This window comes from Antechinus flavipes, chromosome 1, assembly GCF_016432865.1.
Source record: "Antechinus flavipes isolate AdamAnt ecotype Samford, QLD, Australia chromosome 1, AdamAnt_v2, whole genome shotgun sequence".
NCBI classification, from domain to species: domain Eukaryota; kingdom Metazoa; phylum Chordata; class Mammalia; order Dasyuromorphia; family Dasyuridae; genus Antechinus; species Antechinus flavipes.
The window spans coordinates 206,425,118-206,452,325 of NC_067398.1; the positions used below are offsets into that span (position 1 = coordinate 206,425,118).

General features: G+C 32.7%; 1 protein-coding gene and 1 pseudogene across 6 annotated transcripts in view; one reads left to right on the plus strand and one right to left on the minus strand.

Annotated features, from left to right (window-relative positions):
• GIN1 (gypsy retrotransposon integrase 1) overlaps nt 1-25,761 on the plus strand; it is a 36,682-nt gene extending 10,921 nt beyond the window's left edge. For 3 of the 6 annotated variants that reach the window (XM_051995162.1, XM_051995153.1, XM_051995192.1), the window contains exons 2-8: nt 1,726-1,871; nt 4,336-4,529; nt 17,000-17,305; nt 20,074-20,265; nt 20,377-20,556; nt 20,744-21,038; nt 25,177-25,761. In XM_051995162.1, the coding sequence (XP_051851122.1) occupies nt 1,733-1,871; nt 4,336-4,529; nt 17,000-17,305; nt 20,074-20,265; nt 20,377-20,556; nt 20,744-21,038; nt 25,177-25,469 (1,599 nt within the window). In that variant the 5' untranslated portion in view covers nt 1,726-1,732 and the 3' untranslated portion in view covers nt 25,470-25,761. Of the gene's footprint in view, nt 1-1,725; nt 1,872-4,335; nt 4,530-13,768; nt 13,881-16,999; nt 17,306-20,073; nt 20,266-20,376; nt 20,557-20,743; nt 21,039-25,176 lie in introns of those variants that run through there. The other 3 variants (XM_051995182.1, XM_051995179.1, XM_051995171.1) reach the window with 3 other exon arrangements.
• On the minus strand, nt 11,931-12,059 carry LOC127546172 (uncharacterized; annotated as a pseudogene).
• Nucleotides 25,762-27,208: the final 1,447 nt, after the last annotated feature.

The following is a 27,208-nucleotide window of genomic DNA, read 5'->3' on the forward strand; positions in this document are numbered from 1 at the left end:
AGAGAGAGACACAGAGACACACACACAGAGACAGAGACAGAGAGTGATGGAGAGGAAGAGAGATGAGTGAGGAAGGGGAGGTGAGAGAGTCAAAAAGACAGAAAAAGAAATGTTATAGGAGAGCCTGGGAAAGTGTTAGTTTATTGTCAAATACTAGTAGGACTTCATACTACTGAGGAGGAAACTTAATCAAAATATCTCATCCTGTGGGCCATTGCCAGTAATGATTGTATCGTTTCTCAATTTCTTTCTAACAGTCCTGACCGTTTCAGTAGGCTTTTTTCGAAATTCTTCATAGGAATTTTTGAGTGGTCAGAAGAGACAGTCATAACTACTTTTAGTGTTCCAAAAGTGAAAGATAAAGTGTAACCATTTTTAAATGTCATATTTTCTAATTGTGTGTGACATTAAATAACTATTCAGAATCCTCTTTGTTCAGCTAGAGAAGTTTGTTTCTTAAAATAATAATAAAAAGTGATATGTGTCAGTATATGTGCGTATGTATGTATGTTTTTGTGTGTGTGTGTGTATATATAAGCATATATATGTGGAGTGGGATCTGTGTGGTCTGGGGTGGATATGAATATATATATCTATGCTGAATGTAGCCTGTTTGGGGGAGGTGATGGGGATAAAAAGGGGAAAAAAGAATAAAGTAAAAATTGTATAGCAGAGAACAAAAGAATAGAAAAGATGAACATTAATGAATATTAAAGATATAATGAATTTCTTCTATTATATATTCTCTCTTGAATGAAAATTTATTGTTATATATTTTGAATTCTCCTTGATATTCTGCTAGACAGAGGAAAAAATTTTTTTTCATTTTCCTTTTCTGTTTTTCTCTTCTCTTTTTTCTTATTTTGTATTTGGTTCAATGAATAGGTTGTTTTTTTTTAATAATGAAATCTGATATATATTAAACCCTTAAAGTTTGGAAAATTGTGTATATAAGTGTATACACATAAACATATTTCATAGCAAATAGGTGGCACAGTCAGTATAATCTTAGGCACAGAGTTAGGAAGATTCACTTTCTGAATTCAAATCTGCCTCATACACTTACTAGTTTACCCTGGGCAAATACATAGCCCTATTTGCCTTAGTTTCCTCTTTGACAAAATGAGCTGGAAAAGAAAATAGCAAACCATACCAGTATCTTTGCCAAGAATACCCGAATGCTGCTGTGAAGAGTTGGACACAAGTGAGAACAACAAAACAACAATAATAGTTTTTGCAGATGAGAAAATTACAATTTAGAGAGGTTGAGATATACTTACAAATGGCATAGGTAATGAAGTATGTGATATTGGATTTAAATATAGCTTTCTTTTGACTTCAAACTTTCCTTCTTTTATACTATACTGTCTCATATTTCTTATAATATAGAAAAATTGGGGGTGGGGAGAGTCAGTTCCTTATATAAATCAAAGCCCCCATATAATTGTGTTTATCAAGAATGGATAATCAGATATCTTAATTATCATATAGATTATCTAAAGGTATTTTTCCAAATTATTACTTTAAAAAAAATCTCTTTGTATTCAAATAAATTTACTGAAGTCATTTTTAAACTATTAATACAAAAAAACTTTTAAAGAGTCTATTCAAGATCACATAAAGATTGCAAACCTCTTTTAATGACATTTTAGAACAGAAGCAAGTCTGGGATGAAGAGCTAATAATAATCAGATTAACAATATCTTTAAATATTTTTTGTCTCAGTTTAAGAATGGTCCGTAGTGGCAAAAATAGTGGTCTTCATTTAAAGCAGATTGCGTATTACAAGCGAACAGGTGAATATCATCCAACTACATTGCCAAGTGAGAGAAGTGGAATAAGGAGAGCAGCAAAAAAATTTGAATTCAAAGGTAAGGTTGATATCTAAAATTTGTTTCCTCCAAATTTTACTTTTGGGAGTACCTTAGGAACTCAGAATTTCTGGTCAATAGTACTTAGACCAGAAAAAAAAAGGTTTTCATTTTGATTCTATTGTTTTAAGTAATGTGTGTGTATTTCCCATTCCTTTTCCTTCAGCCTCTTCATTCTCTAGCAATAAGTGCTCAAAGCTCCATTGAAATATATTCAGTAAGTTAATGTTGGCATTTCCATATTGATTCAGTAAGTACTCAGAGAAGCCTGTTTGGGGCCACTAATGATTCTTCTAAAGTGACTTAATTTAATCTATATATATATATATATATATATGCTGCTATATATATGCTGCTATTAAGATGACCAGCATTAAACAAATTTCATTTAAAGAATCATTTATTGTTCCTGTGGATCTTTCTTTCTGCTCTCCAACTATACAAACATGTCAGGCACTGATAATGAATATATCTAGAGTTGCTGCAGGAACATAGAGATAAGCTAGAACACTGGCTTTATAGTAAAGAAAAGCTGGGGGTCAAGTCCAGTTTCCAAACATTTCTGGTCTCTCTGCCCTTGGGCAACTCACAAGCATAAAACATATATTGAGAGACAATTCTTTAAGCCTATAAATTGCAAAGCGGATCCATATTTCATTGTCTAGGGGAGTTTCCTCTTTGAGAAGTTCCCTATTATCATTGAAATAATAGATCTCTTGAGTCCAAAAAAGGAACCCAAGGGATCAAATAACTCAGGGGAAAAAAAACAGCCCTAGATCATTTCCTAAAAATGAAATGTACTTTTTTTTGCTTCTCTACTATGCTTCTCTTCAGAAAAAGACAGATGGATATGTTAAGCAATTATAGTTCAGTAGCTCTCCCTAAGCCAAAATTAATATTATTAATTTTAGCAATAGTTTGCAAGTTTTACTCAGGGATATAGAAATAGGGATTCCTCTAATCATCTCAAGGCCATTTTTACACCTTTATCTCTGGGCCTACTCTTTCTAATAATTCCTCAATTCATATACAGTTACATAAACCTTATATGAGATAGAGAACAAGAATGTACTTATAAGTAAATATAATTTGTCTGCGCTTAGTTATAATGAAGGCTGGTAGTATATCTTGGATTACATGTACATAGACACAAAATATATGTACCATCCACTTCTATGATTACATTGATAAAAAATAAACATAATTATTTCTATTTCCCGAATGGATGTCCTGGGATCTTTCATCCTCCTTCAAATAAGTTCCTCCCTTCTCTCCTCCAGAATGACTTCTATAAAATTGATTACACAAATGATGAAATGTTCTTGGAAGTAGGAAATGAATGTAGAGGAGCAAGCATACTTCTAAGAGTTAACAAGCATTTATTAAGCAATTGTGCCATGATATTATTATGCTAATTTCTAGGACTACAAAGACAAAAGACAGTACCTGCTCTCAAGGAGCTCAGAGACTAATAAAAGAGAGGACATGGAAATATAGATATATACAGGAAAAATTAGAAAGAATCTCAGAGGAGAGGCACTAAGATTAAAGAGAATTGAGAAAGGCTTCATAACGACCATAATAGCATTCATACAGTGCTTTATAGTTTGCAAAGTACTTTACAGATATTGCAATTTATTCTAAAAACAATACTTGAAAGATGATATAATTGTCCACATTTTACAATTGAGGAAGCTGAAGCAGATGGAAGTTAAATGATTTTCCTGGGATCATACAGCTAGTAAGTCTATGAAACCAATTTTGAATTCAGGTCTTCCTGACTCGAAGTCCAGTGCTCTGCCTGCTATATTACCTAGCTGCGTTATGGAAGGGGAGAGTTAGTTAGGAGATGGTGATGAAGGAGGAGAGAGTTTCTGGCATGGCAGACAGCCAATAAAAATACTTGGAATTAGAAGATAGAAGATAGAGATATTTTCTAAGCCTTTCTCTGACTGCTTACCTCTTCTTTTAGTTTGAGTTATCTTACCAAAGTTATTCTAAGACTGAATTTATTTATTTTAATTGAACTTAGCTGAAGTAATTGCAGAGCTGGTTTTATTTGTAGAACACTTTTAAAAAAACACTTAGTATTTTTTAAAATTTAGAATCCTATTTCTCATGGTTTCAAAAATCACCTAACTCAATGTAGCATAGAAACCATTTTTAGCGACACTCAGTCTTTATGGTTGATGAAAAACAATAATTCTATTTAAACCACTACAAAATGTGTAACTTAGATTACATGTCATTTAAAAAAAAATTTTTCAGTCATTTGGTATATATAACAACTAAGAACCTTTTAGATTCTTCTTGAAAATAATTTCATAAATATTCCTGTATTTTGAAGATGAAAGGTTTGTAAAAACTTAAATGAATAGGTAAAACTTTAAGCTGAATTTCACAGAATAAAGGAAGCATGTAAATCTCAAAAAAAAAAAATTCAATATTTTATTATTTCTTCTAGAGAAAAAGCTATTCTATATTGGAAAGGACAAAAAACAAAATCGTTTAGTAATTATCTCAGAAGAAGAGAAGAACAAAGTCCTAAGAGAATGCCATGAAAACAACACTGGAGCTCATCACGGCATATCCAGAACCCTTACTCTAGTAGAATCTGGTTACTATTGGACATCTGTGACCAATGATGTCAAACAGTGGGTATGCATTAATCTCTGAGGAAAGACATTAGCAATGCAAAGAACTGGGAGAGGATTCTTATAAAAGCTGGGATTTGAGCTAAAAGAAAGAGGTGAAAGTGAAAGGGAGAAAATTCTAGCTATGAGGAACAGTTAGTAAAAAAGCAGAGTCAGGAGATAGAGTGCCTATGAGAAAGAACAGCACAAAGTCCATTGATCATGTGGAGGGTAGTAAAGAATAAGAAGACTGGAAAGATAAGAAAAAGCCAGTTAAAATTGTAATATTAAAAGGTGATTTTTGTTTCTTTTACAGAATTCTCCAGTGTAGAGTGGGTTTTTTCGGGGGGAGGAGGGAGAAGGGGAGTTGGAGGCAGAGGAATGGATATATTTGGAACTCATAGAAGTATTTTGAATGACATTAATTATGGGCAAAAATCAAGCTAACAAAAATTTTTTTAAAACTGTAAAATATTACATAGAAATTTTTTGGTTTATTTTTTTGGTCTATTTTGGTCTAGCTTTTCATAAGTTTTGTGATGACAGAGATTAAATGAGGTTAGAATTCATTGTATCTCAGATCCATTATCTCTGTGAACTTTGGAGGTCCAACTATCATTTATAGATAGCACTTCCTCTGTTGAAAATGACATATGTTGTTAACTTTTTCTTCCTACCAGTAAGACAAAGATAGTAATGGAAATTCAAAAGGGAATTTGGAAAGTAAAATAATGAAACATTTTTAAATCTTTCTCATCGGTAGTCCTTCTTTCACTGATATAGATGACAGTCCATTGACTCCTTATCTAATGCAATTCTTGTCCAAAGCTTCTCATGGACCCTCTATTAAGAATTCTTGTGATGGGCCAGAAGCCTTCCTCTGGGACTTAAATAGTTAATGAGTTTAATGCTTGGTCCCTCAGTTGGAGAATAGCTGAATAAGTAGTAGTATATATTTTTCTATGTCTATTTGTTCTGCCTGCCTCTTCTTATTAGCCTTTTTTCCCCTTGGCTGATAACTTTTATGTTACTTACTCATGAATCATCATTGCATAGCACTGCATCAGTATCTTGCAGCTATTGCACACATCACTGTGGCTTCCTGAAGTTTTGCTTGGTAGAAAGTATAGCTCTTTGTGATTTATAACCACCAGGAGAATATTGATCTTTTTTTTCCATTGGGTCTTTGTGTCTGTGTGTAACTTGGAATCCTTGATATCATGGCACATAATGCAGTATATTGTATTCTTCCCTTCTTTTTCAGTTCTTGGCTTAGCTCATCATCCATCATCACACTCTATGCATGATCTATGCATTGATGAACTGATTCCCTGTACTTTTCTTTCATGTTCATTTGGAAAAATTGGGCAGCATTCCTTTTCCATACTTTTTCTTACTATGCTTTTTGTTTTGTTTTTTTTGTTTAAAGCGGCTATAGTTCTTGTTTAGAATTCCTTACAGTTTTCTGAGACTTGATATTATAAGGATAGTGATCATCCCTAAAGATGAGCATCTAGTGAAGCCTAATATACATAGAGAATGTTTCTTTGATTTGGGGTGCTCCACAATTCATTCTCTATGATGAATGCCTTTGATAAGCATGTCTTCATAATTTGTGTCTTGTTTTAATATTGATAATCTGTATATTATGCAATGAAGTTGACACTGTGGTTTTATGTATCAAGTAATCTTCTATGGTATCAATTTAACATATTCTTGGGAAATCAAAGAATCTGAATTCAAGTCCTACTTCCAGTGTTTATTGTTATGTGACCTCAGGCAAGTCCTTCTTAGTCCAGCTATTTCTATATTGATAAAGTAAGGGTCTTGGACCACATAGCCTCTGAAATCCTTTCAACTTCTATGATTTCTCTAATGTGTTGTAATGCCTTATTGGTAGAAAAAGTTTAATTTTGTTGTTATTTTGTTGAGTCAAATATACTTTTGCAATAATAATAACAATAATAATACCACTAATATAGGATTTTAAAGTTTGTGAAGCACTGTACATGTCTATCTATCTATCTAGATTTATATTGTCTTACTTAATTCTTACAACAAAATGGGAGTTAAGTGGTTTTATTATCCCTATTTTATAAATGAACAAACTAAGGCAGAGAGAATTTAATTGAGTTGGCTAGGGTTACATAATTAATGTCTGTCAGAATTTTAACTTGGATCTTCTTGATTTCAAAGTTAAGACTCTACTGTGCTACTCTACTGCAACACCTAAAAATAGTTATAAAACATAGTCTATAAAAGCATATAATTTTCTTTCTCATAGTTTTATCGTGTCTATCTCCACAAAGGTGACCAAAGTAAGTTATATGTGTCAGAAGTTACTGATGTCTTTTCTCTTTCCTTTTTTTGGTAAGAGTGTCGCCTGATTTTTCCTGTTCTTTTTCAGTCTATTCTCCTTTTGTCAGTAACTTGAAATTTTATTTATTCATTTTTTGATTGCTTGTGATTTCCATTTTTTAATTAACACTTTTTATTTTTAAAATCTATACATGGATAATTTCAACATCACCCTTACAAAATCTTGCGTTCTAAATTTTTTCCTTCCTTTGTCCCTTCCCCAGATGGAAAATAATCCAATATATCTTAAACATGTACAATTCTTCTATACATATTTCTTTCTTTTCTTTTCTTTTCTTTTTTTTTTCTTTTGCTAAGGCAATTGGAGTTAAGTGACTTGCCCAGGGTCACATAGCTAGGCAATGTTAAGTATCTGAAGCCAGATTTGAACTCAGATTCTTGACTTCAGGGCTGGTGATCTATCCACTCTACCACCTATTTCCACAAATATCATGCTGTACAAGAAAAATCAGATCTAAAAGGAAAAAAAATAGAAAGAAAACAAAATACAAGCAAACAGTAACAAAAAGAACAAAAATACTATGTTGTGATCCACTGCTCTCTTCATCATAACTGGCCTGAATATTTCATTGTTGAAGAGAGCCATGTCTTCCCACATCCCCTCCAACATTTGTCATTATTTTTTCCTGTCATCTTAGCCTGTCTGAGAGGTGTGTAGTGTTGTCTTAATTTGCATTTTTCTGATCCATAGTGATTTAGAGCACTAGATTAGAATTAGTTTAGTTTCAGGGATTAGAAATGGTTTCAATTTCTTCATCTGAAAATTTGCTGTTCATATCTTTTGACCATTAATCAATTAGAGAATTCTTATAAATTTGAGTCAGTTCTCTATGTTTTAGAAATGAGGCTTTTATCAGAACCTTTGAATTTAAATTTTTTTCCCCAGTTTATTGCTTCCCTTCTAATCTTGTTTGTATTGGTTATACTTATTCAAAATCTTTTTAATTTAATATAATCAGAATTATTCATTTTGTATTCAATAATGTGCTTCATTTCTTTGGCCACAAATTTCTTCCTTCTCCATAGATCAGAGAGGTAAACTATTCTTTACTTTTCTAATTTGCTTATCTAAATCATGAACCTATTTCAACCTTAATACCAAGGTATATAGTGTTAGGTGTGGGTCAATGCCTAGTCTCTGACATCCTAATTTGATATTTTGTTTTTGAGTGATTTGAAGGTTATGATATCTTCTGCACAAATTTCTTATGTGTAGATTTGATGAAATTTAATTACTCTTCTTGACTTCATGGTAAAAAATAAATGTGGTTTTCAATTCTCAATATCAACACCTTAAATATTAAGATGCTGTAGTTTAGCTGTCATCAATGATGGTAAATGATGTAAAACATGTACATCATTTCTGGATTGTTTATTTATGGACCTTAAATTAGCTTACCAGTGCCATGAATATAATTTGATTTAATTGGGTCCTAAAACAATTTTATGCAGATTTAATTTTCCCTCTATTTCTTTTCCCTGTTTTATGAGGTGATCCAAAACTTCCTTCTGCTGTCTTATCTAATACTTTAAAATTAAGTTTGTGTATTAAATCACTATTGCTTTTAGCTGTCTTATTTTTCCAGCTAACAAGGTTCTGTCTGTCTGAGTTCATTCAGTGTCTTCATTAAGGCAATTATTTTATATCCATTTGACCTCTTTTAGAAATAGTGATTCTCTGAGTTCATGTCTTTTATTTTTTTTCTCACTAGTTTATTGAAATGACTCAAGTTGTAGCTGCTTTTAATTGTACACAGTGTATTTCTATTATTATCCTTATAATAAGTACTGATTTTGATATAGCACTGGACTTGGAATCAGGAAGATTCATCTTCATATGTTCAAATCTAGCCTCAAGTATTTATTATCTGTGCAATGCTGGGCAAGTTTAAACCTGTTTGCCTCAGTTCTTCATCTTCATCATATAATGAGCTAGAGAAGGAAATGGCAAACCACTCCAGTATCTCTGCCAAGAAAACCCCAAATGGGAGAGTTGGATATGGCTGAATAATAAAAACAAATTTTCAGTTTTATAATTGAATAATGACAGTTCATTTGAAAAAGTTTCTTATTCCAATCAACAGCTCTCTCCTGGGCTCTAAGAAATAGTTTCTTTTCTTTTCTTTTCTTTTCTTTTTTTTTTTTTAAAGTGATGTTGCTTTATTTTTCCAGGATCCATTGTCTTACCCAGCCTAGGCCTTTGATTTCTTTTTGAAGAAAATATTAATGGTATCTAAAAGCCCTTAGATACTTTAATTTTTTAAAATCCTGAACCTTGTAATATGTATTTTGCTTTATTGATGCCTTTTGTTTTTACTATGACTTGGTATCAGCATCTGATAGTATATATATCACCTTCTAAATTCAGAGTATCCTATCTCTGTCAAGAGAAAGGAGCTGTGTTTCATCATTTCTCTAGGACAAAGATTGATCCTTATAGTTGATTAGAATTCAGCAACTTTTAAAAAACATTTCATATACATTATTTTAATCATTGGGTATGTTGTTCTCCTGATTCTACTGTGCCTTAATTCAGACAAATTTTTCCATATTTTTATGAAGTCCTCATATTTACAGTTTCTTTTGATGCTATAGCATTTCATAATACTCTTATACTATAATTTGTACTCAATTGATGGGAATCGATTTCATTTTTAATTTTACATAGCATCATAGATTTAGAGCAAGAATGGATCTTAGATAACATCTAGTCTAACCTCATTTTGCAAATGAAGAAACTGAGGTTTGAAGAAGTTTAAATGATTTGCTCAAGATCACAGAGCTATTAAGTAGCAGAAACCCCTAATTCTTAAATTCAGCACACTTTCCATTGTACCAACCTATCATTTTATATCTGAGGAATTGAGGCACAGAGGGTAGACCATCTCCTTATAATCACACAGGTGCTAAGTAGTAACCTAAGATTGAAGTCATGTCCTTGACTCCAAATCTAGTTCTTTTCCCACTAGACCAGGCCATTATATTCCCTCTTTTGTCACCAAAAAAAAGTGTTCTAATCTATGTTTTTTGGTTTCTTCCCCTAACTTTCCAGTGAATGGAATGTCAACGCATATAACCATGTAGTTTGTTGTATCTTGGCAGATTCTTCATAGAATTGCTCTACTTCCTTTTATGTACTAGACATTGACAAATAAGCCACTATTATATTCATGGTGGTCTTTTTTGCTGTCATGGACACTTGAACTCTAAATAATCAATGAAATGATATTGTTGCTTCCAAGTGTTGATGTGTTTCTCCATGGAAAAACTCTGACCTCTCCTTCCGTTTACCTTCAGTTTTTGTGTCTTTTACTTTCCTCCCAGAGATAATATCAGTATTGATCTGTAACATTACATTAACCCCAAAGTGGGTTAATTCCTTTGTCATTAGATAAAGATTTCGTGTTCAGTGTGTTTAGACTGACTTAAACTTACTGCATTCTTAGTGTCCTTGGCCCTTTTTTACTATCTCTAGTCCTTATCATTATAGTAAAAGGGTATCATGTTAGACTTAGAAAACTTCTCTTTTTTTAATCATCATGTATTCAGTAAGCATTTCATTAAATTGCCAAGCATTTTTTAAAGCTCACACTGTTCTAGGCACTGGGGATAAAAAATGAAATGAAGCCATTTAGCTGCTAAAGTGATTTCCTTAAAAGTTCAGATCTGATCATATTACCTTCTTACTCAATAAATTCCAGTGATTTCCTGTTGCCTCAGAAGCATATATAAAATACTGTGGCATTCAAAGCACTTTATAACCTGGTCCCTCCTACTTATCCAGTTTTTTAACATCTTATTTCCTGAGATGTAACTTTTGATCCAATGACATTAGCTTTCTGGCTGTTCTACCAATTAGATACTCCATCTGTTGGCTCTGTCAGTCCCCCATGCCAGGAGGACTTTCTCTTTTCTTCTTCAATTACTGACTTCTCTGTTTTCTTTTAAGTCCCCATTAAAATTCTGTCTTAGGTCACTTTGGCTTTTAATCAGCTTTCTTTTTGTTAGAATCTATGCCTTGTCTTCAACTGCCTTGAGAGTTGGAAGCCACCTTGTATATTCCAGGGATCCTCAAAGTACGGCCCGCGGGCCAGATGTAGTGGCTGAAGACGTTTATCCCCTTTACCCAAGGCTATGAAGTTTCTTTATTTAAAGGCCCACAAAACAAAGATTTTGTTTTTAGTATAGGTCTGCCCTCCAACAGTCTGAGGGACAGTCCTCCCTGAGGAGGGAGTTAATTAGCCCCCTATTTAAAAAGTTTGAGGACCCCTGTTCTAAGCTGTAGGAAACATCTTGAGGCTTGTGCAGGCATCTTTCAAGGAAGACCTGCTCTATTAATATCAGAAACCTTCTTCCTCAGTTAAATGAAAGTATTTGTTACTGCTCATTTTAATGGCCTTATTTTCTAAGTAGCAAAGTAGGTGAAGGAAAGTAGAGGAAAGCTTTGCAATCTTATACATTTTCCCCCATTGTGTGCAGTTTGAATCTGCAATGCTAGCTTCATACCTGGAATGTTCATCCTTCTTTTCTCAGCCATTATACTTCTTTTCCTGGCTTCCTTTAAGTCTCAACTAAAGTGCCTTTTCTTCAGGAAGTCTTTCTTGATCCCTCTTAATTCCACTGTTTCTTTGTTAATTATTATATCCTATAAATAGTTTTATGTATGTATTTATTTGGTTATCTTCACCATTAGACTGTGAAGTTCTTGGGCAGAGACTGTTTTGCCTCCTTTTATACCCCCAACACTTAGCACAGTACCTGGGAAATAGGCCCTTAATAAATAATTAAGGGTTGAAGTGGTTGTTCTTGAAGCCTGCTTGTGCTAATTCTGCTCCTCCTTTTCTCGTGATCCAAAATGCCTGACTATAACTTGATATCCATTGCAATTATAATATTACTAGGAATAACTGAAACAGCAGACTTTTAGAATCTTAAGTATCTTAAGATGACTGAATGTTTACATTGATGATTTTCCATTTTGGAACTTCTGTTAAGAGTTTGGCAGAAGATAGAATGTGATGGTGAAGAGAAGGAACCCAGATATCCTATTGTCCTTAATATTAGAGAAGTTAGTTAGTTGCTTGTAAAGTCGTCTTCTTCCTTTTTATTTTTTTAACAACAATAATTGCACTTCGGATAAACCTCATTGGTTACAATATTACCACTGTGCAAAGCTGGAAAGTTTTCTTTTAAGATAAAAGTGACAGATGAGTATTTAGAAACATATAAGTCCAGTTTGTAAAAAATCTGGATATAGCATATTTGAATTAGGGAAAGTATTGAGGATTATAAGTATAACAAAATTTTAACATTATTATTTATTTCATTAAATATTTCCCAATTAAATATAAAAATTTTTAAACATTCATTGTTGTTTTTTTAATTTTGAGTTCCAAATTCTCTCCTTCCTCTTCTTTACTTTACTCCCCTTCTTTAGAAGGCAAGTAATTTTCTATCAACTATACATGTGAAGTCATATGAAACATATTTCCATATTAGCCATGTTGCAAAAGAAAAAACAAAATACCCAAGAAAAATAAAGTTTAAAAAAATATGCCATAATCTGAATTCAGAGTTCAGTAATTCTCTCCCGAGTTGAATAGCATTTTTATCATGGGTCCTTTGGAATTGTCTTGGATCACTGTCTTGATCAGACTAGCTAAGTCTTTCATATTTGAATGCCATTAAATATTGAAGTTATTAGATAGATTGTTCTGATTCTATACACTTCACTTTGTATTGATTCATAGAAGTCTTCTCAGGTTTTTCTGAAATTATCTTGCGAAAATATGAAGTGATGCAAAGTGAAGTAAGCAGACCCAGGAATACATTGTACACAGTAACAGCAATATTGTACTATAATTAACTGTGAATGACTTGGCTATTCACAAAAGTGTTAAAAAATGTTCTCCAGAGAAAGAATTGGAATCTGAATACAAATTGAAGCATTTTTTTTTAACTTTCCTTGATTTTCTTGTTTTTTTTCATCTGAGTGTTTTTTTTTTTTAATATAACATCATTATTATGGAAGTATATTTTGTATGTTTGTACATGTTTAATCTCTATTAATTTGCTAGCCTTCTCATGAGAGAGCATTGGAAGGGAGGAAGAGAGAATTTGGAACTTAAACTTTTTAATATGAATTTGGGCAGGGGGGAAAGGAGGTTAGACTGAAATTAAGACAAACTATTGGTGTTTGATCGTGTAATACAGATAAGTAGAAATTTCTTCCATGCAGAATGAATTCAGGGTTTTTCTTTTTTCTTTTCATTTCTTTTCATTTTCTAAAGTGAACATTTCAGAGGATAATTGCAATTACTCTTTTTTACACTTTTAGAGAATATGAAAATGTAAAGCCTTCTACAAAGATTAGTTAGAAAGAGAAAGAAGATAAAGAGTTAGAAAGATTTTCTGGTGGAATTGTTATGGTGTTTGTTTATACATTCTTCAAACCTTACTTCCTGATTTTAGATTTTGTGTAAGGGGGGCTCTGCACAATTCTTCAGGGAATTGCTAGGCCATACTTGGCTCTGTTTTGTGTCCTTTTAGGATCCCATTACTGCTTTCTCAGGACATTCAGTATTATGTTTTTCATTATATTCATATAAGGAAAGGTAGGCAGCTTTAATTGCTGCCAAAATGGTCCGATCCAAGGCAAAATCTGAGCCCTGCAAGTTCCTGATACGGTTTGTAGTCTGATCAAAAAAACTCTGGGCCTGTCCTGGTTGGAGCTTTTGTGCTTAACCACCATTAGCCTGTTGACACTGTTTCCCAGTGTCAGAATGAAAGAGCTGCAGGTTTTGCTTTGGATTAGAACAAGGTCTAAATATAACAACCTGCTTTGCCTCCCAGGATTGGAGATACACGGCTACTACTCAGTACCTGTTTGGTTGCTACTCAGTACCTGTTTGTTGCTTGAGACCCGGTCTATGACCTGTGACAGGAAAGCCCTAGGCTTTCCATTCCCATCTTCATGTCCCCTTCTCAGTATAACTGGGTATGTATAGACATTCACGGGCAGTAAGTAAAAAAACAGCCAGTTTGTAGCAGTTCTTATTTCCTCCACAAAATTAAGCCCTCTGTGCTAGATGTGGGACCTCTTTTTGCCATGGAGCCCAGCAGCAGCTAGACTCTGTTCATTCCTCTGTTGAAGTACTCTACAAAGCACATTCCTAGCTAGACCATATCCCTTTGTTAACAAGTTTATGTCTATCTCCTTACTGAACTGGACTGTACAAAGTACTTCTAGATCTGGACTGATAATTTTTTTAGATCTTTGTGGGAGAGAACCTGGCTGCATTGCTTTCTTCTACTCAGTACCTTGCCTCATCTCTAATGCTGCTTGATTCTTTAAAACTATGTTTTTAAAAATTCTATATATTACTTTAAAAATTGTTCTCCTTGTTTATGTTTCCTTTGAAACTAACTTATATTGTGAATATTTAAAAAATTGTTTCAGTGGCCTCTTTTTGAAGGGGGGGAAAGTATCACTAACACTTTTTCTCTAATATCTCTCCCAGTTATTAAGAAAATTTGTTTTCTTCAGTTGCTATATTTTCCAGAAATGAATCCCCAAATAGTGGTTTTTTTATGACTGAACACTATTAAACTCTTTGTCCTTGAAACCAAATCAGATATAACTCTGGCTCTAACCAACCTAACCTGAACTGATAAAATGTTTGTGTAGCTTGGACTCTTGTAGAAAAGCCAACCATCATATCTTCATAGTCTAGCAATTCCAAAGGGAAAAGAATGCTGCTTTTATCATCCTACTTACTCATGTTCCCCTTCCCTTTTCTCCACTTTCCTCCTTCCCTATAGGAGGGAATTAGTCCTTTTCCCTTTCCTACTGCTTTCTTCCTCCTTCCATGTCATTCCCATTTGGGAGGGGATTGCCTAAAACCTTTCCCCATTAAAATAAAGGACTTTGTCTTTGGTCCTGAACTTCCTGGTATAAGGAGTTTCCACTTAAATGTGCCTTTCTCTTGTAATAAATTATTACCCATATCTCATGGAGTTTTAATTATTGGTTAATAATTTAAATGAGAGAAAGAAAGGGGGAGGGGAAAAAGTATTGTAACACCCTTAGTCAAGTGAAACAGATCCACATAGTAGTCATGTCCAAAATTATACATCTCTGTACCTTGTGTCTGTCATCTATCTGTTATTTGCTTCATCATAGGTCCTCCCGAGACTTGATTTGTTTTTGGATTGATTTTGACTGAAATTAAGTCTTCAACAGTTTTTTTTTTCTTTATAATATTGTTTCCCTTATATAAGTTATTTTCATTCCACTGATTTTATTTGAATCAGTGCATGTTGCTCAGGATTCTCTGAAATAGCCATTTTTGCCAGTTGTACAGATCAATAATATTTCATTACATTCATATAAGGAAAGGTAGGCAGCACAGTACATAAAGAGTTCCAGGACTGGAGGCAGACTCATCTTTCTGAGTTCAGATTTGGCCTCAGACTTTTTAATAGCTTGTGTGACTCTGGTTGAGTCATTTAACCCTATTTGCCTGCATTTCTTTATCTGTAAAATGAGCTGGAGAAGAAAATAGTAAACCTGTCTAGTATCTTGACCAAGAAGATCTCAAAAGGGGTCACAAAGAAGAGGACACAATTTTCAAATAATTTGGCAACAACACATTTTTATATTTGTTCAGACTTTCCCCAGTTGCCTAAAGCACCTCCTCGGATTCTGATTCTTTTCTTCCCTGATCCCTGACACTTTTAATTCCCCCTCTGGGTTAGAAAGCTTGTTTTATATGTGATTACTATTCCCTTAATTCCTGACCTCCCCCCTCCCCCCGTGTCCTTTTCTTTCTCTGTTGAATTTAACTCTGTATTAAACCCTCCTTTATCCATTTAAGATACAAGTATAAGTCTTCTTGATTCTCATTCTCCTCATCTCTTCTTCCATGTTTGCATATTCTTTTTCTTGCAATTCTCATTTATTTAACAAATTCCAATCTTTTCTTTTTCTTCTTTCTATAAAAGAGCTTCTTTTTCCCTCCCTTGTTTTTTACTCTTCAAAGCTTCAGAAGGGACCAATCCATCCCTGGAAATTCTTCTTTTTTTTTTATCTGTTTTTCAATACCTTTTCAAGACAATACAGATTTGAAAGATTTCTCCCTTTTAGAATATTAATAGTAGATCATCATATAGTGCTTGCCACTTCCTTAAATAATTTCCTGTTCTAGATTTCTTTGGACTCTTGTGTTCATGCATCAAAGTTCCTACTCAGTTCTAGTCTTATTCAGAAGTGTTTAAAGGTTTTCTGTTTTTCTAAAATTCCATTAAAGTGGTCCCCAGTAGGTTTATATTCAACTTTAGAAGGTAATTTATTTTGGATTGTGAGCAGTCTATCTCTTTTACTTTTTGTAACATTAAATCCCAAGATCTTCATTCTTTTGACTTTTATTTTACCCTCTTATTCTAAAAGTTCTGTTCAATTTTCTTATATGTTTCTTTAAATATATAGTCAGACCTTTTAAAAAATTACAGTTTTCAGGGAGCCTAATGATTTCTAAAATATTAATCTTGTTATATTATGCAGGTAAGTTTTTAAAAATACTTATATATAAATATTATATTATATAACTTTATATGCATATACACACACATACACATATTACATCAGATATTTTATATTTTCTTCTATTTAGTTAGTCTTTTGATTTTGTTGTAACAGTTATTCCTGTCTGTGGCACTATTGATTTCTTTTGATCTGTTCTAGTTTTCATGGATTCCATTTTTGGGATAAGTTTTCCCATTTTCTTCTAAACTATTTAGAAATTTCCTTATAGTTCAGAGCTTTTATTTAAATTTTTATCTCTTGCCTAATTTTTCCTAGATATTCATGTAGTTCTTTTTTCTCACAAGGAATGAACTTTCATTGACAATTCACCCTATTTCCTACTTCTATTTCACTTAGAGCTATAAAAAAATGTCAAAAACTATGTCTTTAAAAAATAAGAGGATAGGTTAAAATGTTTAATTAAAATGAAATTTATGTTCTATTCTAGAAAAATATTAGTATGATTTTAAATAGTTAAAATAATTTTTCTATATTTGCTCACCTTTACTTTTTATAATTATTCTTTATTTTAGGTATATTCTTGTCAGCATTGTCAAGTGGCAAAAAACTCAACTGTCTTAACACGCAGATATCAGCCTCTTAAAGTGGAAGAACCATGGAGTGTTGTTACTGTAGATTTGATGGGACCTTTTCTTTCTAGCACCAGAAGCCATATGTACGCCATAATTATTACCGATTTGTTCACAAAATGGATTGTGATTTTGCCTCTCCGTGATGTTTCTGCATCTGAAATTTCTAAAGCAATTATTAGTATATTTTTCTTATATGGTCCCCCTCAGAAAATAGTGATGGATCAAGGAGATGAATTTATTCATCAGGTAAGAGAAGGTACTTCTCAAATCCAGGGAAGATACTATAGCCCCCTGTCAGAATATAAGCTTTCAAAGGCATAAGGATGAAGTTACATTCCATGTTCTTGGTATATATAATGCTTTACATCTGATAGGCTCTCAACCAGTATTTATAGATCGTGCTTTACAGTTTACAAAGTAGCTTCACCTATATTGTTCATTGCTTGATCCTTGCTAAAACCTTGTGAAGTATATTATTAACTTTATTCTACAGATAAGGAAACTGAGTCAGAGATGTGTTTAGTCATACATATAGTAATTGATAGAGTCAGGGTTTGTACTCAGGTTTCCTTAATTCTGCAGCCTTTCCAATACAGTTACACTGCTTGTTTGATTTTTTTAAGAGTGATTAAATAGTATATGGAAGAAGTTACAAATGTTAAAAAATAGTATGACCTTGAAAATACATAATTCATTGCAATGTTATAAGCATCAAAAATATGATAATTTCCTTCATGCATGTACTTTGATCTACAAAACCACTACTAAGCATGAATGCCAAAAGAAATTCCAAAAAAGAAAAAAGGAAAATGACCTATTGTATATAAAAGGTATTCTCCCCAGCTCTCAGGGCAAAAAAAATTAGAAGTTGAGGGGATGTCCATCAATTGGGGAATGGTTCAATAAAGTGTGGTATGTGTTTGTGATGGATTATTATTGTTCTATGGGAAATGTCGAGCAGGGTGCTCTGAGAAAAAAACAACAACAACTGGAAAGTTCTATGAACTCAAGCAAAGTGCAGTGTACTGTATACAAAGAAATGGCATTGTTCTGATATGACCAGTTAAAAGACTTCACTATTCTCAATAGTATAATCATTCATGACTACTCTGAAGGACTTATGTCGAAAAAAACCTTTCTATACCCAGAGAAGAAACTAGCTGATTACAGATTGAAGCATTCTCTCTTTCTCTCTCTCTTTTTTTTAAACTTAATTTTTCTTGAAGGTTTTTAATTTTCATTAGGACAGGAGATCTATGTTTTCTTTCACAACTAGACTTTTATGGAAATGTTTTACAAAACTTCAAAGTGGTTTCTTAATTGTGAATGGGGATAATGAAGAGAACTTAAAATTCAAAAATTTTCTAAACAAATGTTTAAAAAATTCATTTTGAAATGTAACCGGTTTGGGGGGGCGAGGGGGAATATTAAATAAATCAAATCAAGGAGGAAAAAATGCTAATTTTCAATGACAACAACATGGATTTTCCATTTAGAGTTTTTTGGTTTCCTTATTTAACAACTCATTAAGTTTATTTAAACTTAAGGTTAGTGTAAATTAGTGTGAATCAATACATTAGTTTTGTATGAATTTCAGAATTATTTAATTTTCTAAGGTCATCCCTTTCTAAAGCCTTCTGTCTAAGAGAAAATACAACCTAACACAGGGAAGAAATCAGAGTTATCTAATAAACGTTTAAATTAAGAGAAAACAGGCCAAATTTTTATCTCAAATTTTGACTACTTCATTTTTTATATACATTACATTGCCTCCCATCATTGCAAACTTTCCATTCTTTCTGCTTTTGAATTTTCAATACCAACCTCTTTATTCTTTTTGCTCATTCTATTTGACTGCAAGAACCCAATGAAGTTCTGTAATAAAAACTTATGACATAGTTTCCTATAAAAAAAAAAAAACAAGTAAAAATGAGATAGAGAAGCAGAGTATATGGTATTTAAGAAGCCTTGATCTTCTCTGAGCTCCTCTAAGATAGGGTTCTTATTTTGAAGTCTACAAATTTGGGTTAAAAAATGATAACTATATTTTAGTATAATTGGTTTCCTTTAAAATCTAATGCTTTTTGTTTTATACACTTAAACACATTCTGATAAGGGGTTTAAAAACTTCACTAGACTTCCCAAAAGTAATTCATCCCACAAAATTATTATTAAAACCCATGTTTTAAGGCATTTTTGATTTCTTTTAAGCTCATGATTTGATGCTGCTTTTTTTTTTTTTTTTTTTTTTTTTGTATGTCTAATTTCTTCTACCAGGAAGCTGATAAAGATTTCTTTTCCCACTCTATGTGTAGTCTAATTTCTTCTACTAGGAAGCTGATAAGATTTCTTTTCCCACTCTAGGCCATCCCTCCACTCAGTGCCAAAGTGTTCTTTTTAAAGCACAGATATTCCCATGTTACCCTCTTACTCAGTAACCACCTTTCACTCTCTTTCACCTTTAGTAACAAATATAAAATCCTCTTTTTTGGTTCTTAAAGCCCTTCATAATCTGATCCCTTCCTACCTTTCCAATTTTTTATATCTTACCTGCATTGTATTTTACATTTCAGTGACACTGAATAAGGCACTCCATTTCTCAATTCTATGTTACTTCACTGATTGTCCCGAGTCCCAGATTTTCTCCCCTTTTTTCTCCACTTAGTGCTTTTGCTGTCTTCCTTCAACTCTCAACTAAAATTCCACCTTCAGCAAATAGCAGTCCCTTTCAATGAAAAAGGCTTCCTTCTGAGTTTATCTCCAATTTTGTATGTACATAATTGTATGTCTTTCCCATTAGATTGTGAGCTCATTGAGGGCAAGGACTGTCTTTTGCCTTTCCTTGTATCATCAGGACTTAGAACAGTGTTTGGCACATAATAATCTCTTAATAAATGCTTATAGACTTTATTACATAAACATTTTCAAGGGAAAGAACATGGTAAAGAATTAGGTTGAAAGCTGTAATCGGCAAAAGAAATATGCTAAAAATAACACTTTGTTTTATTTTTCAGATTAATGGAGAACTCTTTGGACTTTTTGGTACAAAGCAAATGGTCAGTTTCTACCCATCTCAACCAGATGATGTAAATGAAAGAACTGCAAACACAATTAAAATTTTTCTTTCAAAATACTGCCTCGACCACCCAAATGATTGGGATGACCATCTACTAGCTATTTCTTATGCCTTCAATTTGACTCATTTAGTATGTACTTTTTGTTTCTTTGGTTAGAGTTTTTTAATTGATTATGTTTGGTTTGATATCTCAAGCATTTCATACCAGATTTGAATGATTGGTTTTTCCCCCTTGAAATAGGAACCTTCAAAAAATACACCATACTTCCAAATGTTTAATCGAAATCCAGATGAACTTGGAGCTTCAGATGTGTTTCATAAAGGAGAAGGTAGTGATAGCATATGCATGTTTGCCAAAATTTTACGTGCAGTTAAAGACGCTGATAAAATAATGGTGGACAAGACAACATCATCATGCCAAGTAATTCTCATTAAAATTACTTACCAATTAAATGACTAATTATCTTTAAAATGCCCATTGTTTATCTAGCTTACCACTAAAGCAAATTCTGATCTTTTTTTTCATTTGGGCAATATGTCCATTACTTGTCAAAAAAGTGCTTTGATCTTTCAAGAAATATGTTTCTTGTTTTTTTCTTCTTTAACAGATACAGTTGGATAATCCCATTCATGATGAAACACAAAGTAAAAACAAAATTATCATTAAAAGGAGACCAAAACAACAGAATCCATTTCACCTTAAAGTTGGACATGAAGTTCTACGACAAAGGAAAAATTGGTGGAAGAATGGACGTTTTCATTCAGAATGGGTTGGTCCTTGTGTCATAGATTACATTACAGAAAAGGGATGTGCTGTCCTAAGAGACAACACAGGTACCAGACTTAAGAGACCCATCAAAATGTCACACCTTAAACCTTATATAAGAGATTCTGGTGAACAAGGTAAATCTCAGTAATTATTTTACTCAGTTTTTTTTTTTTTTAATTAAAGAAAAAACAAGAAAGATAAAATTTTTTAAATTTTGCTTCAATTTGTACTTAGCTTCTATCAATTCTTTCTCTCGAGGTGAATAGTATTTTTTGTTATAAATAGTTCATAATTGTTTTGGATCATTGTAATGCTGAGAATAGTTAAGTCATTCACAGGTGATCTTTGTACAGGATTGCTATTATTACTTATGTAGTCTCATGGTTCTGCTTACTTCACTTTGCATCAGTTCAAATAAGTCTTCCTAGGTTTTTCTGAAATCATCCTGCTTATCATTTCTTATAGCATATTAGTATTCTATCACAGTTACGTATCACATCTTGTTTACCCATTCCCAATCAATGGATATTCCCTCAATTTCCAATTCTTTGCCACCACAAGAAGAGCGGCTATAAATATTTTTGTACATACAGCTTTTCCTATAAGGTCACATTTATATCTTCCCTTCAAAAAAAAAAATACTTCTTTGTCTGATTTTAAAAGGATTGGATTTTAAGCAAACAAAAGGTCATTGAGTAACCATCCCCTAAAAAAAATTGACGATAATTCCACTGAACAATTCCAAGAACTCTGTGACTGTATGATTATGGTTGTCTGTTTGCATCTATTGTGACTACTCTGCAGTGTTCAGATTTCAAAACCATATCAAAGTTTCATATCTGAGGTAAATCTGCTTTTACTTTGTTGACTTCCAAAAAATATTCTTTCCTTATAGAAAAAATGTTAGTTGTACAATATCTTCTGATCTACATTGGTACAGGAAGTTTTCTAATTATAAATTCCTTCCACTAATAAAACCACAAGTCTTGTTTAAAAATTCTTTTTTATTTGTGTCTCTTAAAAATTTATTATTAAGTATGCTGTTTTCATGCTTCTCTTTAGTTATCTGCTATTAACATAACTTTTCCTTATTATACCTTTTATATATTCCTCAAAAATTGACATTTGCTTATCACCCTTTTTTATAATATTATGTGTTTGTGAAATAGGTTTGTGAATTAGGCAAAAACAAAATGACATCCAAAAATCAAACTTCAGTCATGCTGAAGAAAATAATTTTTGTTACTTTTTTATTTATTATCTTTTTTTGCCTGTGCCCCCTCTCCCTCCATAGAAGCATATGATCTTTATATCCTTAAACCTTTATTTACTCTGTCTTCCCACTCAAACTTTTCTCTTATGTCTCTATTATTGCCAGATTAATTTTTTTTTAAATAATCTGTATTTGCTGACTTTTCTCCCTCACTTATTTCTCAACTCCTTTTGATCTGGATTCTGATCTATCACTTACTGAATTGATGTTTCTCTAATTACCAACAATCTCTGAATTGATCAATCTAAGGACATTGTCCTCTTTTGGTTGTTTTTTACATTAGATTTTTTTTTTATTGTATCTTCATCCATTTACCTTATTTTCTCCTTAGCCTAGGTGTCCCTAGTGACCTTTTCTTTCCCTACACTATTTCTTTGGTGTGATATTTTATGTTTTCTTAGACTAAATGTCATTTCTATGTCTAGATGACTTCCAAATTTATATATGTATATATATAACCCAAACTCTTCAACTCTAGTCTTGAAAGCATCATGAATTACCTGCTATCTCCTATGGATAAATTAGTAGCATGTCAAACTCAATTTACCTCAAATAAAACTTTTTTCACATTAAACTCATTCTTTCATCAAACTTCTCTGTTTATGTTGCAGGAAACACTATTTGCCCAGTCATCCCAATTAGTGATTTTAGTATCATCTTTGACTCTCTTCTGTGCCTTTCTCCTTGCCAATCGAATGTCAAATCTTACTCATTTTATTTTTGCAACTTTGTTGAATTTATCCTTTTTGTTTCTATTCTCACAACCACCACTTTAATTTAATTAATCTAAAATCTTCTTCTACCTTCCTACTCAACCTTATTTTATATAGTACTGCCCTTCCTAAACTCTATGTTCCATCCAAATAATTAATATTGATGTTAATATTAAATAATAAGTATTAATAGCTTTCCCCCAAATTAAGCATTCCATACTCAGGTTAGGTGCTCCTAGTACATGAATCCTTTCTCAATATCCTCTAACCTCAAGTTGCTTAGGTCTTTTCTCTCCAGTTTACCCTCCATCATACTTGTCTTTTCATTCACTCTTGAGTTCTCGAGAGCTATTTTGTTTTCGTCTTCCTATCTCTACAATACCAAATATTCAGTGCTTAATAAATATTTGTTGAAATTCATGTCACCTCTCTGGACCTCCATTATCAACACATGAGAGTTTGGACTCTACTCTTCAAAGTTTCTTCTTACTGAACATCTCTGTATCTATGATTATTATATTAGCATCAAAAATGTAACTGAATTAAAAGAAAAAACAGGAAAAATACTTCAAAAACTTTGGTAATGTGTACATAAGTGAAAAGAATAATTACTTATTAAGAGGATAAAATAAACGTTTTTCCAAGATCGGAAATAGGCAAAATAGAAAGGGCTTTAGAAGATGTAATTCAGAATAATTAAAACAATTGATAGTAGTCTAAATTTCCAAAATGTTAAATATCCTGTTGATAGTGGTTTTTTTCTGTATATTCCAAAGATGTCAGCATGTAGCACAATATTTATTGGCACTATGTTTTTCATTTGTTGATAGCTATAAAGTAACCCATTTAGTAGTCAGCTAGCCTACCTTACACTTTGCAAATGAGTCTGTCTGCTTGTCTTCTTTTATGTGGGCCATAAAACACTTTTCTTGAAGTATATTAAACACTAAACAATTACACAAAATAAACTTTTCTAAAGCCATTGTATTTCCCACCATTAATTCTAACATGGTAGATTATTTGCATTATAATGTCTCTAACATTAACAAGTAAATTCACTTCACTTTTTAAAAAATAATTTTGTATGTAGTTGCATGTAAATTTTAAAATTCATTTTAAAAATTAATGTTAATTGTTTTTATATGCAATTGGGAAAAACACAAAATTACTTTTTAAAAAGTGAAGTCAATTTATTTCATGTAGAATTTTTCATTGTGGATAATCATTATTTGTATAAAACTTTCTAAGTCAATCCTATGGAGTTCTATTACATATTTTATTTGTTTTAAAACATTTTTCTCTAGTTTAATTGCTTAAGTACTATAAAGTTGATCATTCTCTGATTCCAAGAAGGAAATTTGTTAAATTAGATGTTAAATACTTCAGATGTCCATTCAGATGTCAGTATTCCAGAATGCCAGTGTGGATACTAGAAAATAGGATTTTTATGTCATGAATTTAGGTCTTTAGTAATCTGAAGAATTTTAAATTTTATTAAAGAGTTCAACCAGGATTGTTAAAATGCCTTTTAAAATTTCATTAATTCATCTACTTGTGCTTCCAGAAGTATGTTGAAAAAAGAAGTATATATATGCATATTTTTACTTTTAAAACTGTACCTGTGGTCATATTGGTTCAGGTAACTCCTAGGGAGGAAACTCCATCTTCCATTTTCGATCTGCATCTTTTCTGCAACTTAAATACAAAGAGAGTTGCCTAACTTAGACTGATACAGCCAATTTGTATTAAAGATAGGATTTGAATTCAGGGCTTCCTGACCATTGGACTGACTGTATTTATGACACAATGCTAGCTCCCAGCAGACTAATTCGAGGAGCATAATTTCCAAACATGTTATGGAAGGGAAAAATAAAATACAGAAACCATAAACTTTCTAGCAATCTGATAGGATTTTTTTTTAAATAAGAACTTTTTTCACATTTATTTAACATTTTATTTTTCCCCGGTTTTATTTAAAACAATTTTTTTTTACATGTGCTTTTAAAGTTTTGAGTTTCAGATGCTCTCCCTTATCACTACCTCAGCCTCCATTAAGAAAACACATGTAAAGAAAATATTACTCTTAAAAAACTTTTTATTCTTTCAAAGGTGTGAACTATTATAATTGCTAAATACTAGTTTCTTCATATACCTATTCATAAGATATTTAGAAAAAGGAAATTTCTATTTAGATTGGTATTCTTATTTAATTCTTATTTTGCCTATAGTTATAATTGATTGCCTTTCTGAAAGATAAACTCATGATTTTTTTGTTCTTTGTTTTAGATAACCATTATCATTTGCATGATTCAATAGTGGCTGATCATGACTATGTTGGTTTACCTGAAATTCCAATTGGATCATACCAGCCAGAAATTCTTGTAGAAGATGCAACTATTTGTGCAGCAGATGACAAATTACTTGTACCAAGCAAGGATCATGGACTATCAGAAAGCAAAAATTCTAAAATTTCTCAACTATTTGAAGATCCTGGCATTCAACCTGTCAACTTAAATCTTGAAAAACAGACTTTTAGTCTGTTGGATTCTTCAAACCAAGGCCTTGATTATTTAAATTAGATTCATAACTCTTTTATAATGCTTTTACTACATTAGACAAAAAAAAAGGATGTTAACATTAACTCCTGAAATAGTTTAAACTATTTATTTAATAAAATATGTATATATGTAATGTGTGTGTGTGCACATGTGTATATATGTACACATATAAAACACATAATTATACTATATGTAAAAATGATAAATGTATTTAAGATAAATATTATGAAAAATGTATTTTTCCCAAAAGAAGTAGAGGGTGTGTGTTTAAAACCCCTTCACTTTAATAAAAGAAAATTAAATTCTAGCTTAATGTTTATTGTTTTTCATTCTGATTTTTTTCATAAAATATTGTTTTTCAAAATGTAGTAGATTCTACTGTACTACCTAGAATTGAATTTTTAAAATACTGAAATGAATTTTTGTGCTATGTGAGATTAATATAATGTTGGAGAAAATAATTGAGGCTTATGTCATATGGAATCTTATAAGATATTAGATACATCACCATTTTAGGATAACATCAGAAATAAGAAATATCATTTCATTTAGAATATTACTTTCAGGAGTCAAGATGGCGGAGAAGGCACATGTGACTCTAAGCTCCTCTCATCCCCTCACAACCAACTATTTAATTCAGCCTCAAAAATAGCGCTTGACTGCTAAAATTCATGAAGGTTAGAAGCTGCACAATTTACCAAAGATAATCTGGAAGATCACCAGGAAAGGTTTGTCCTGAGGGGCCAGGAACAGATAGCGCAGGCAGGGAGAGACTAGAGTCCTGAGCAGACCAGGGGCAGGGTGATCTCTCTGGCTAGAGACGTTATAGAGATGACTCTGCTATAGGCTAACTGCTCTGCCTTGATTACAAAGCAGCAAACTGGCAGAGAAATTAAAACCTAAAACAGGATATTCTAAAAAACGCCAGAACCTAATGAGATCTGGCTGTAACCACCCAAAACCGGAAGTGACTCAGGCAGACCTGTAACATCCTGCAGCACTCAGCTTTTGGGGTGGCAGTTACAAATCTGCATGGCAGGGGGCACAGCCTGGGCAGCCTCTAATCGGCACAGTGGGAGGCTCGGCCTGAGGCTATAGAACTTCCCCAGCAGACTGTGCTTCCTAGGGCAGAGACACTTCTGGTCGCTGAAGGGCGATTCACTTTTCAGCCGCTAACATCCACAGCCCCAGGGCAGGCTTTGGCTTGGGGTAGAGAAACCTTCACTGCTCAGCATCTAGCCCCAGGGCAGTTGCTAACCCGCACAGCACAGTTCTTTGCAGGGCACTTTCCCAGCTGAGCCCTGCAGGCCTGAATTACTTCCGGGTGGGAAACTCTTACGTGAACTTACGTGAACTGATGCCAAGTGAAATGAGCAGAACCAGGAGATCATTATATACCTCGACACTGTATGAGGATGTATTCTGATAGAAGTAGATTTCTTTGACAAAGAGAAGATCTAACTCATTTTCAATTGATCAGTGATGGACAGAAGCAGCTACACCCAAAGAAAGAACACTGGGAAATGAGTATAAATTGTTTGCATTTAGGTTTTTCTTGCCGGGTTATTTTTACCTTCTGAATCCAATTCTTCCTGTGCAACAAGACAACTGTTCGGTTCTGCACACATATATTGTATCTAGGATACACTGTGACATATTTAACATGTATAGGACTGCTTGCCATCTGGGGGAGAGGGTGGAGGGAGGGAGGGGAAAAGTCGGGACAGAAGTGAGTGCAAGAGATAATGTAAAAAATTACC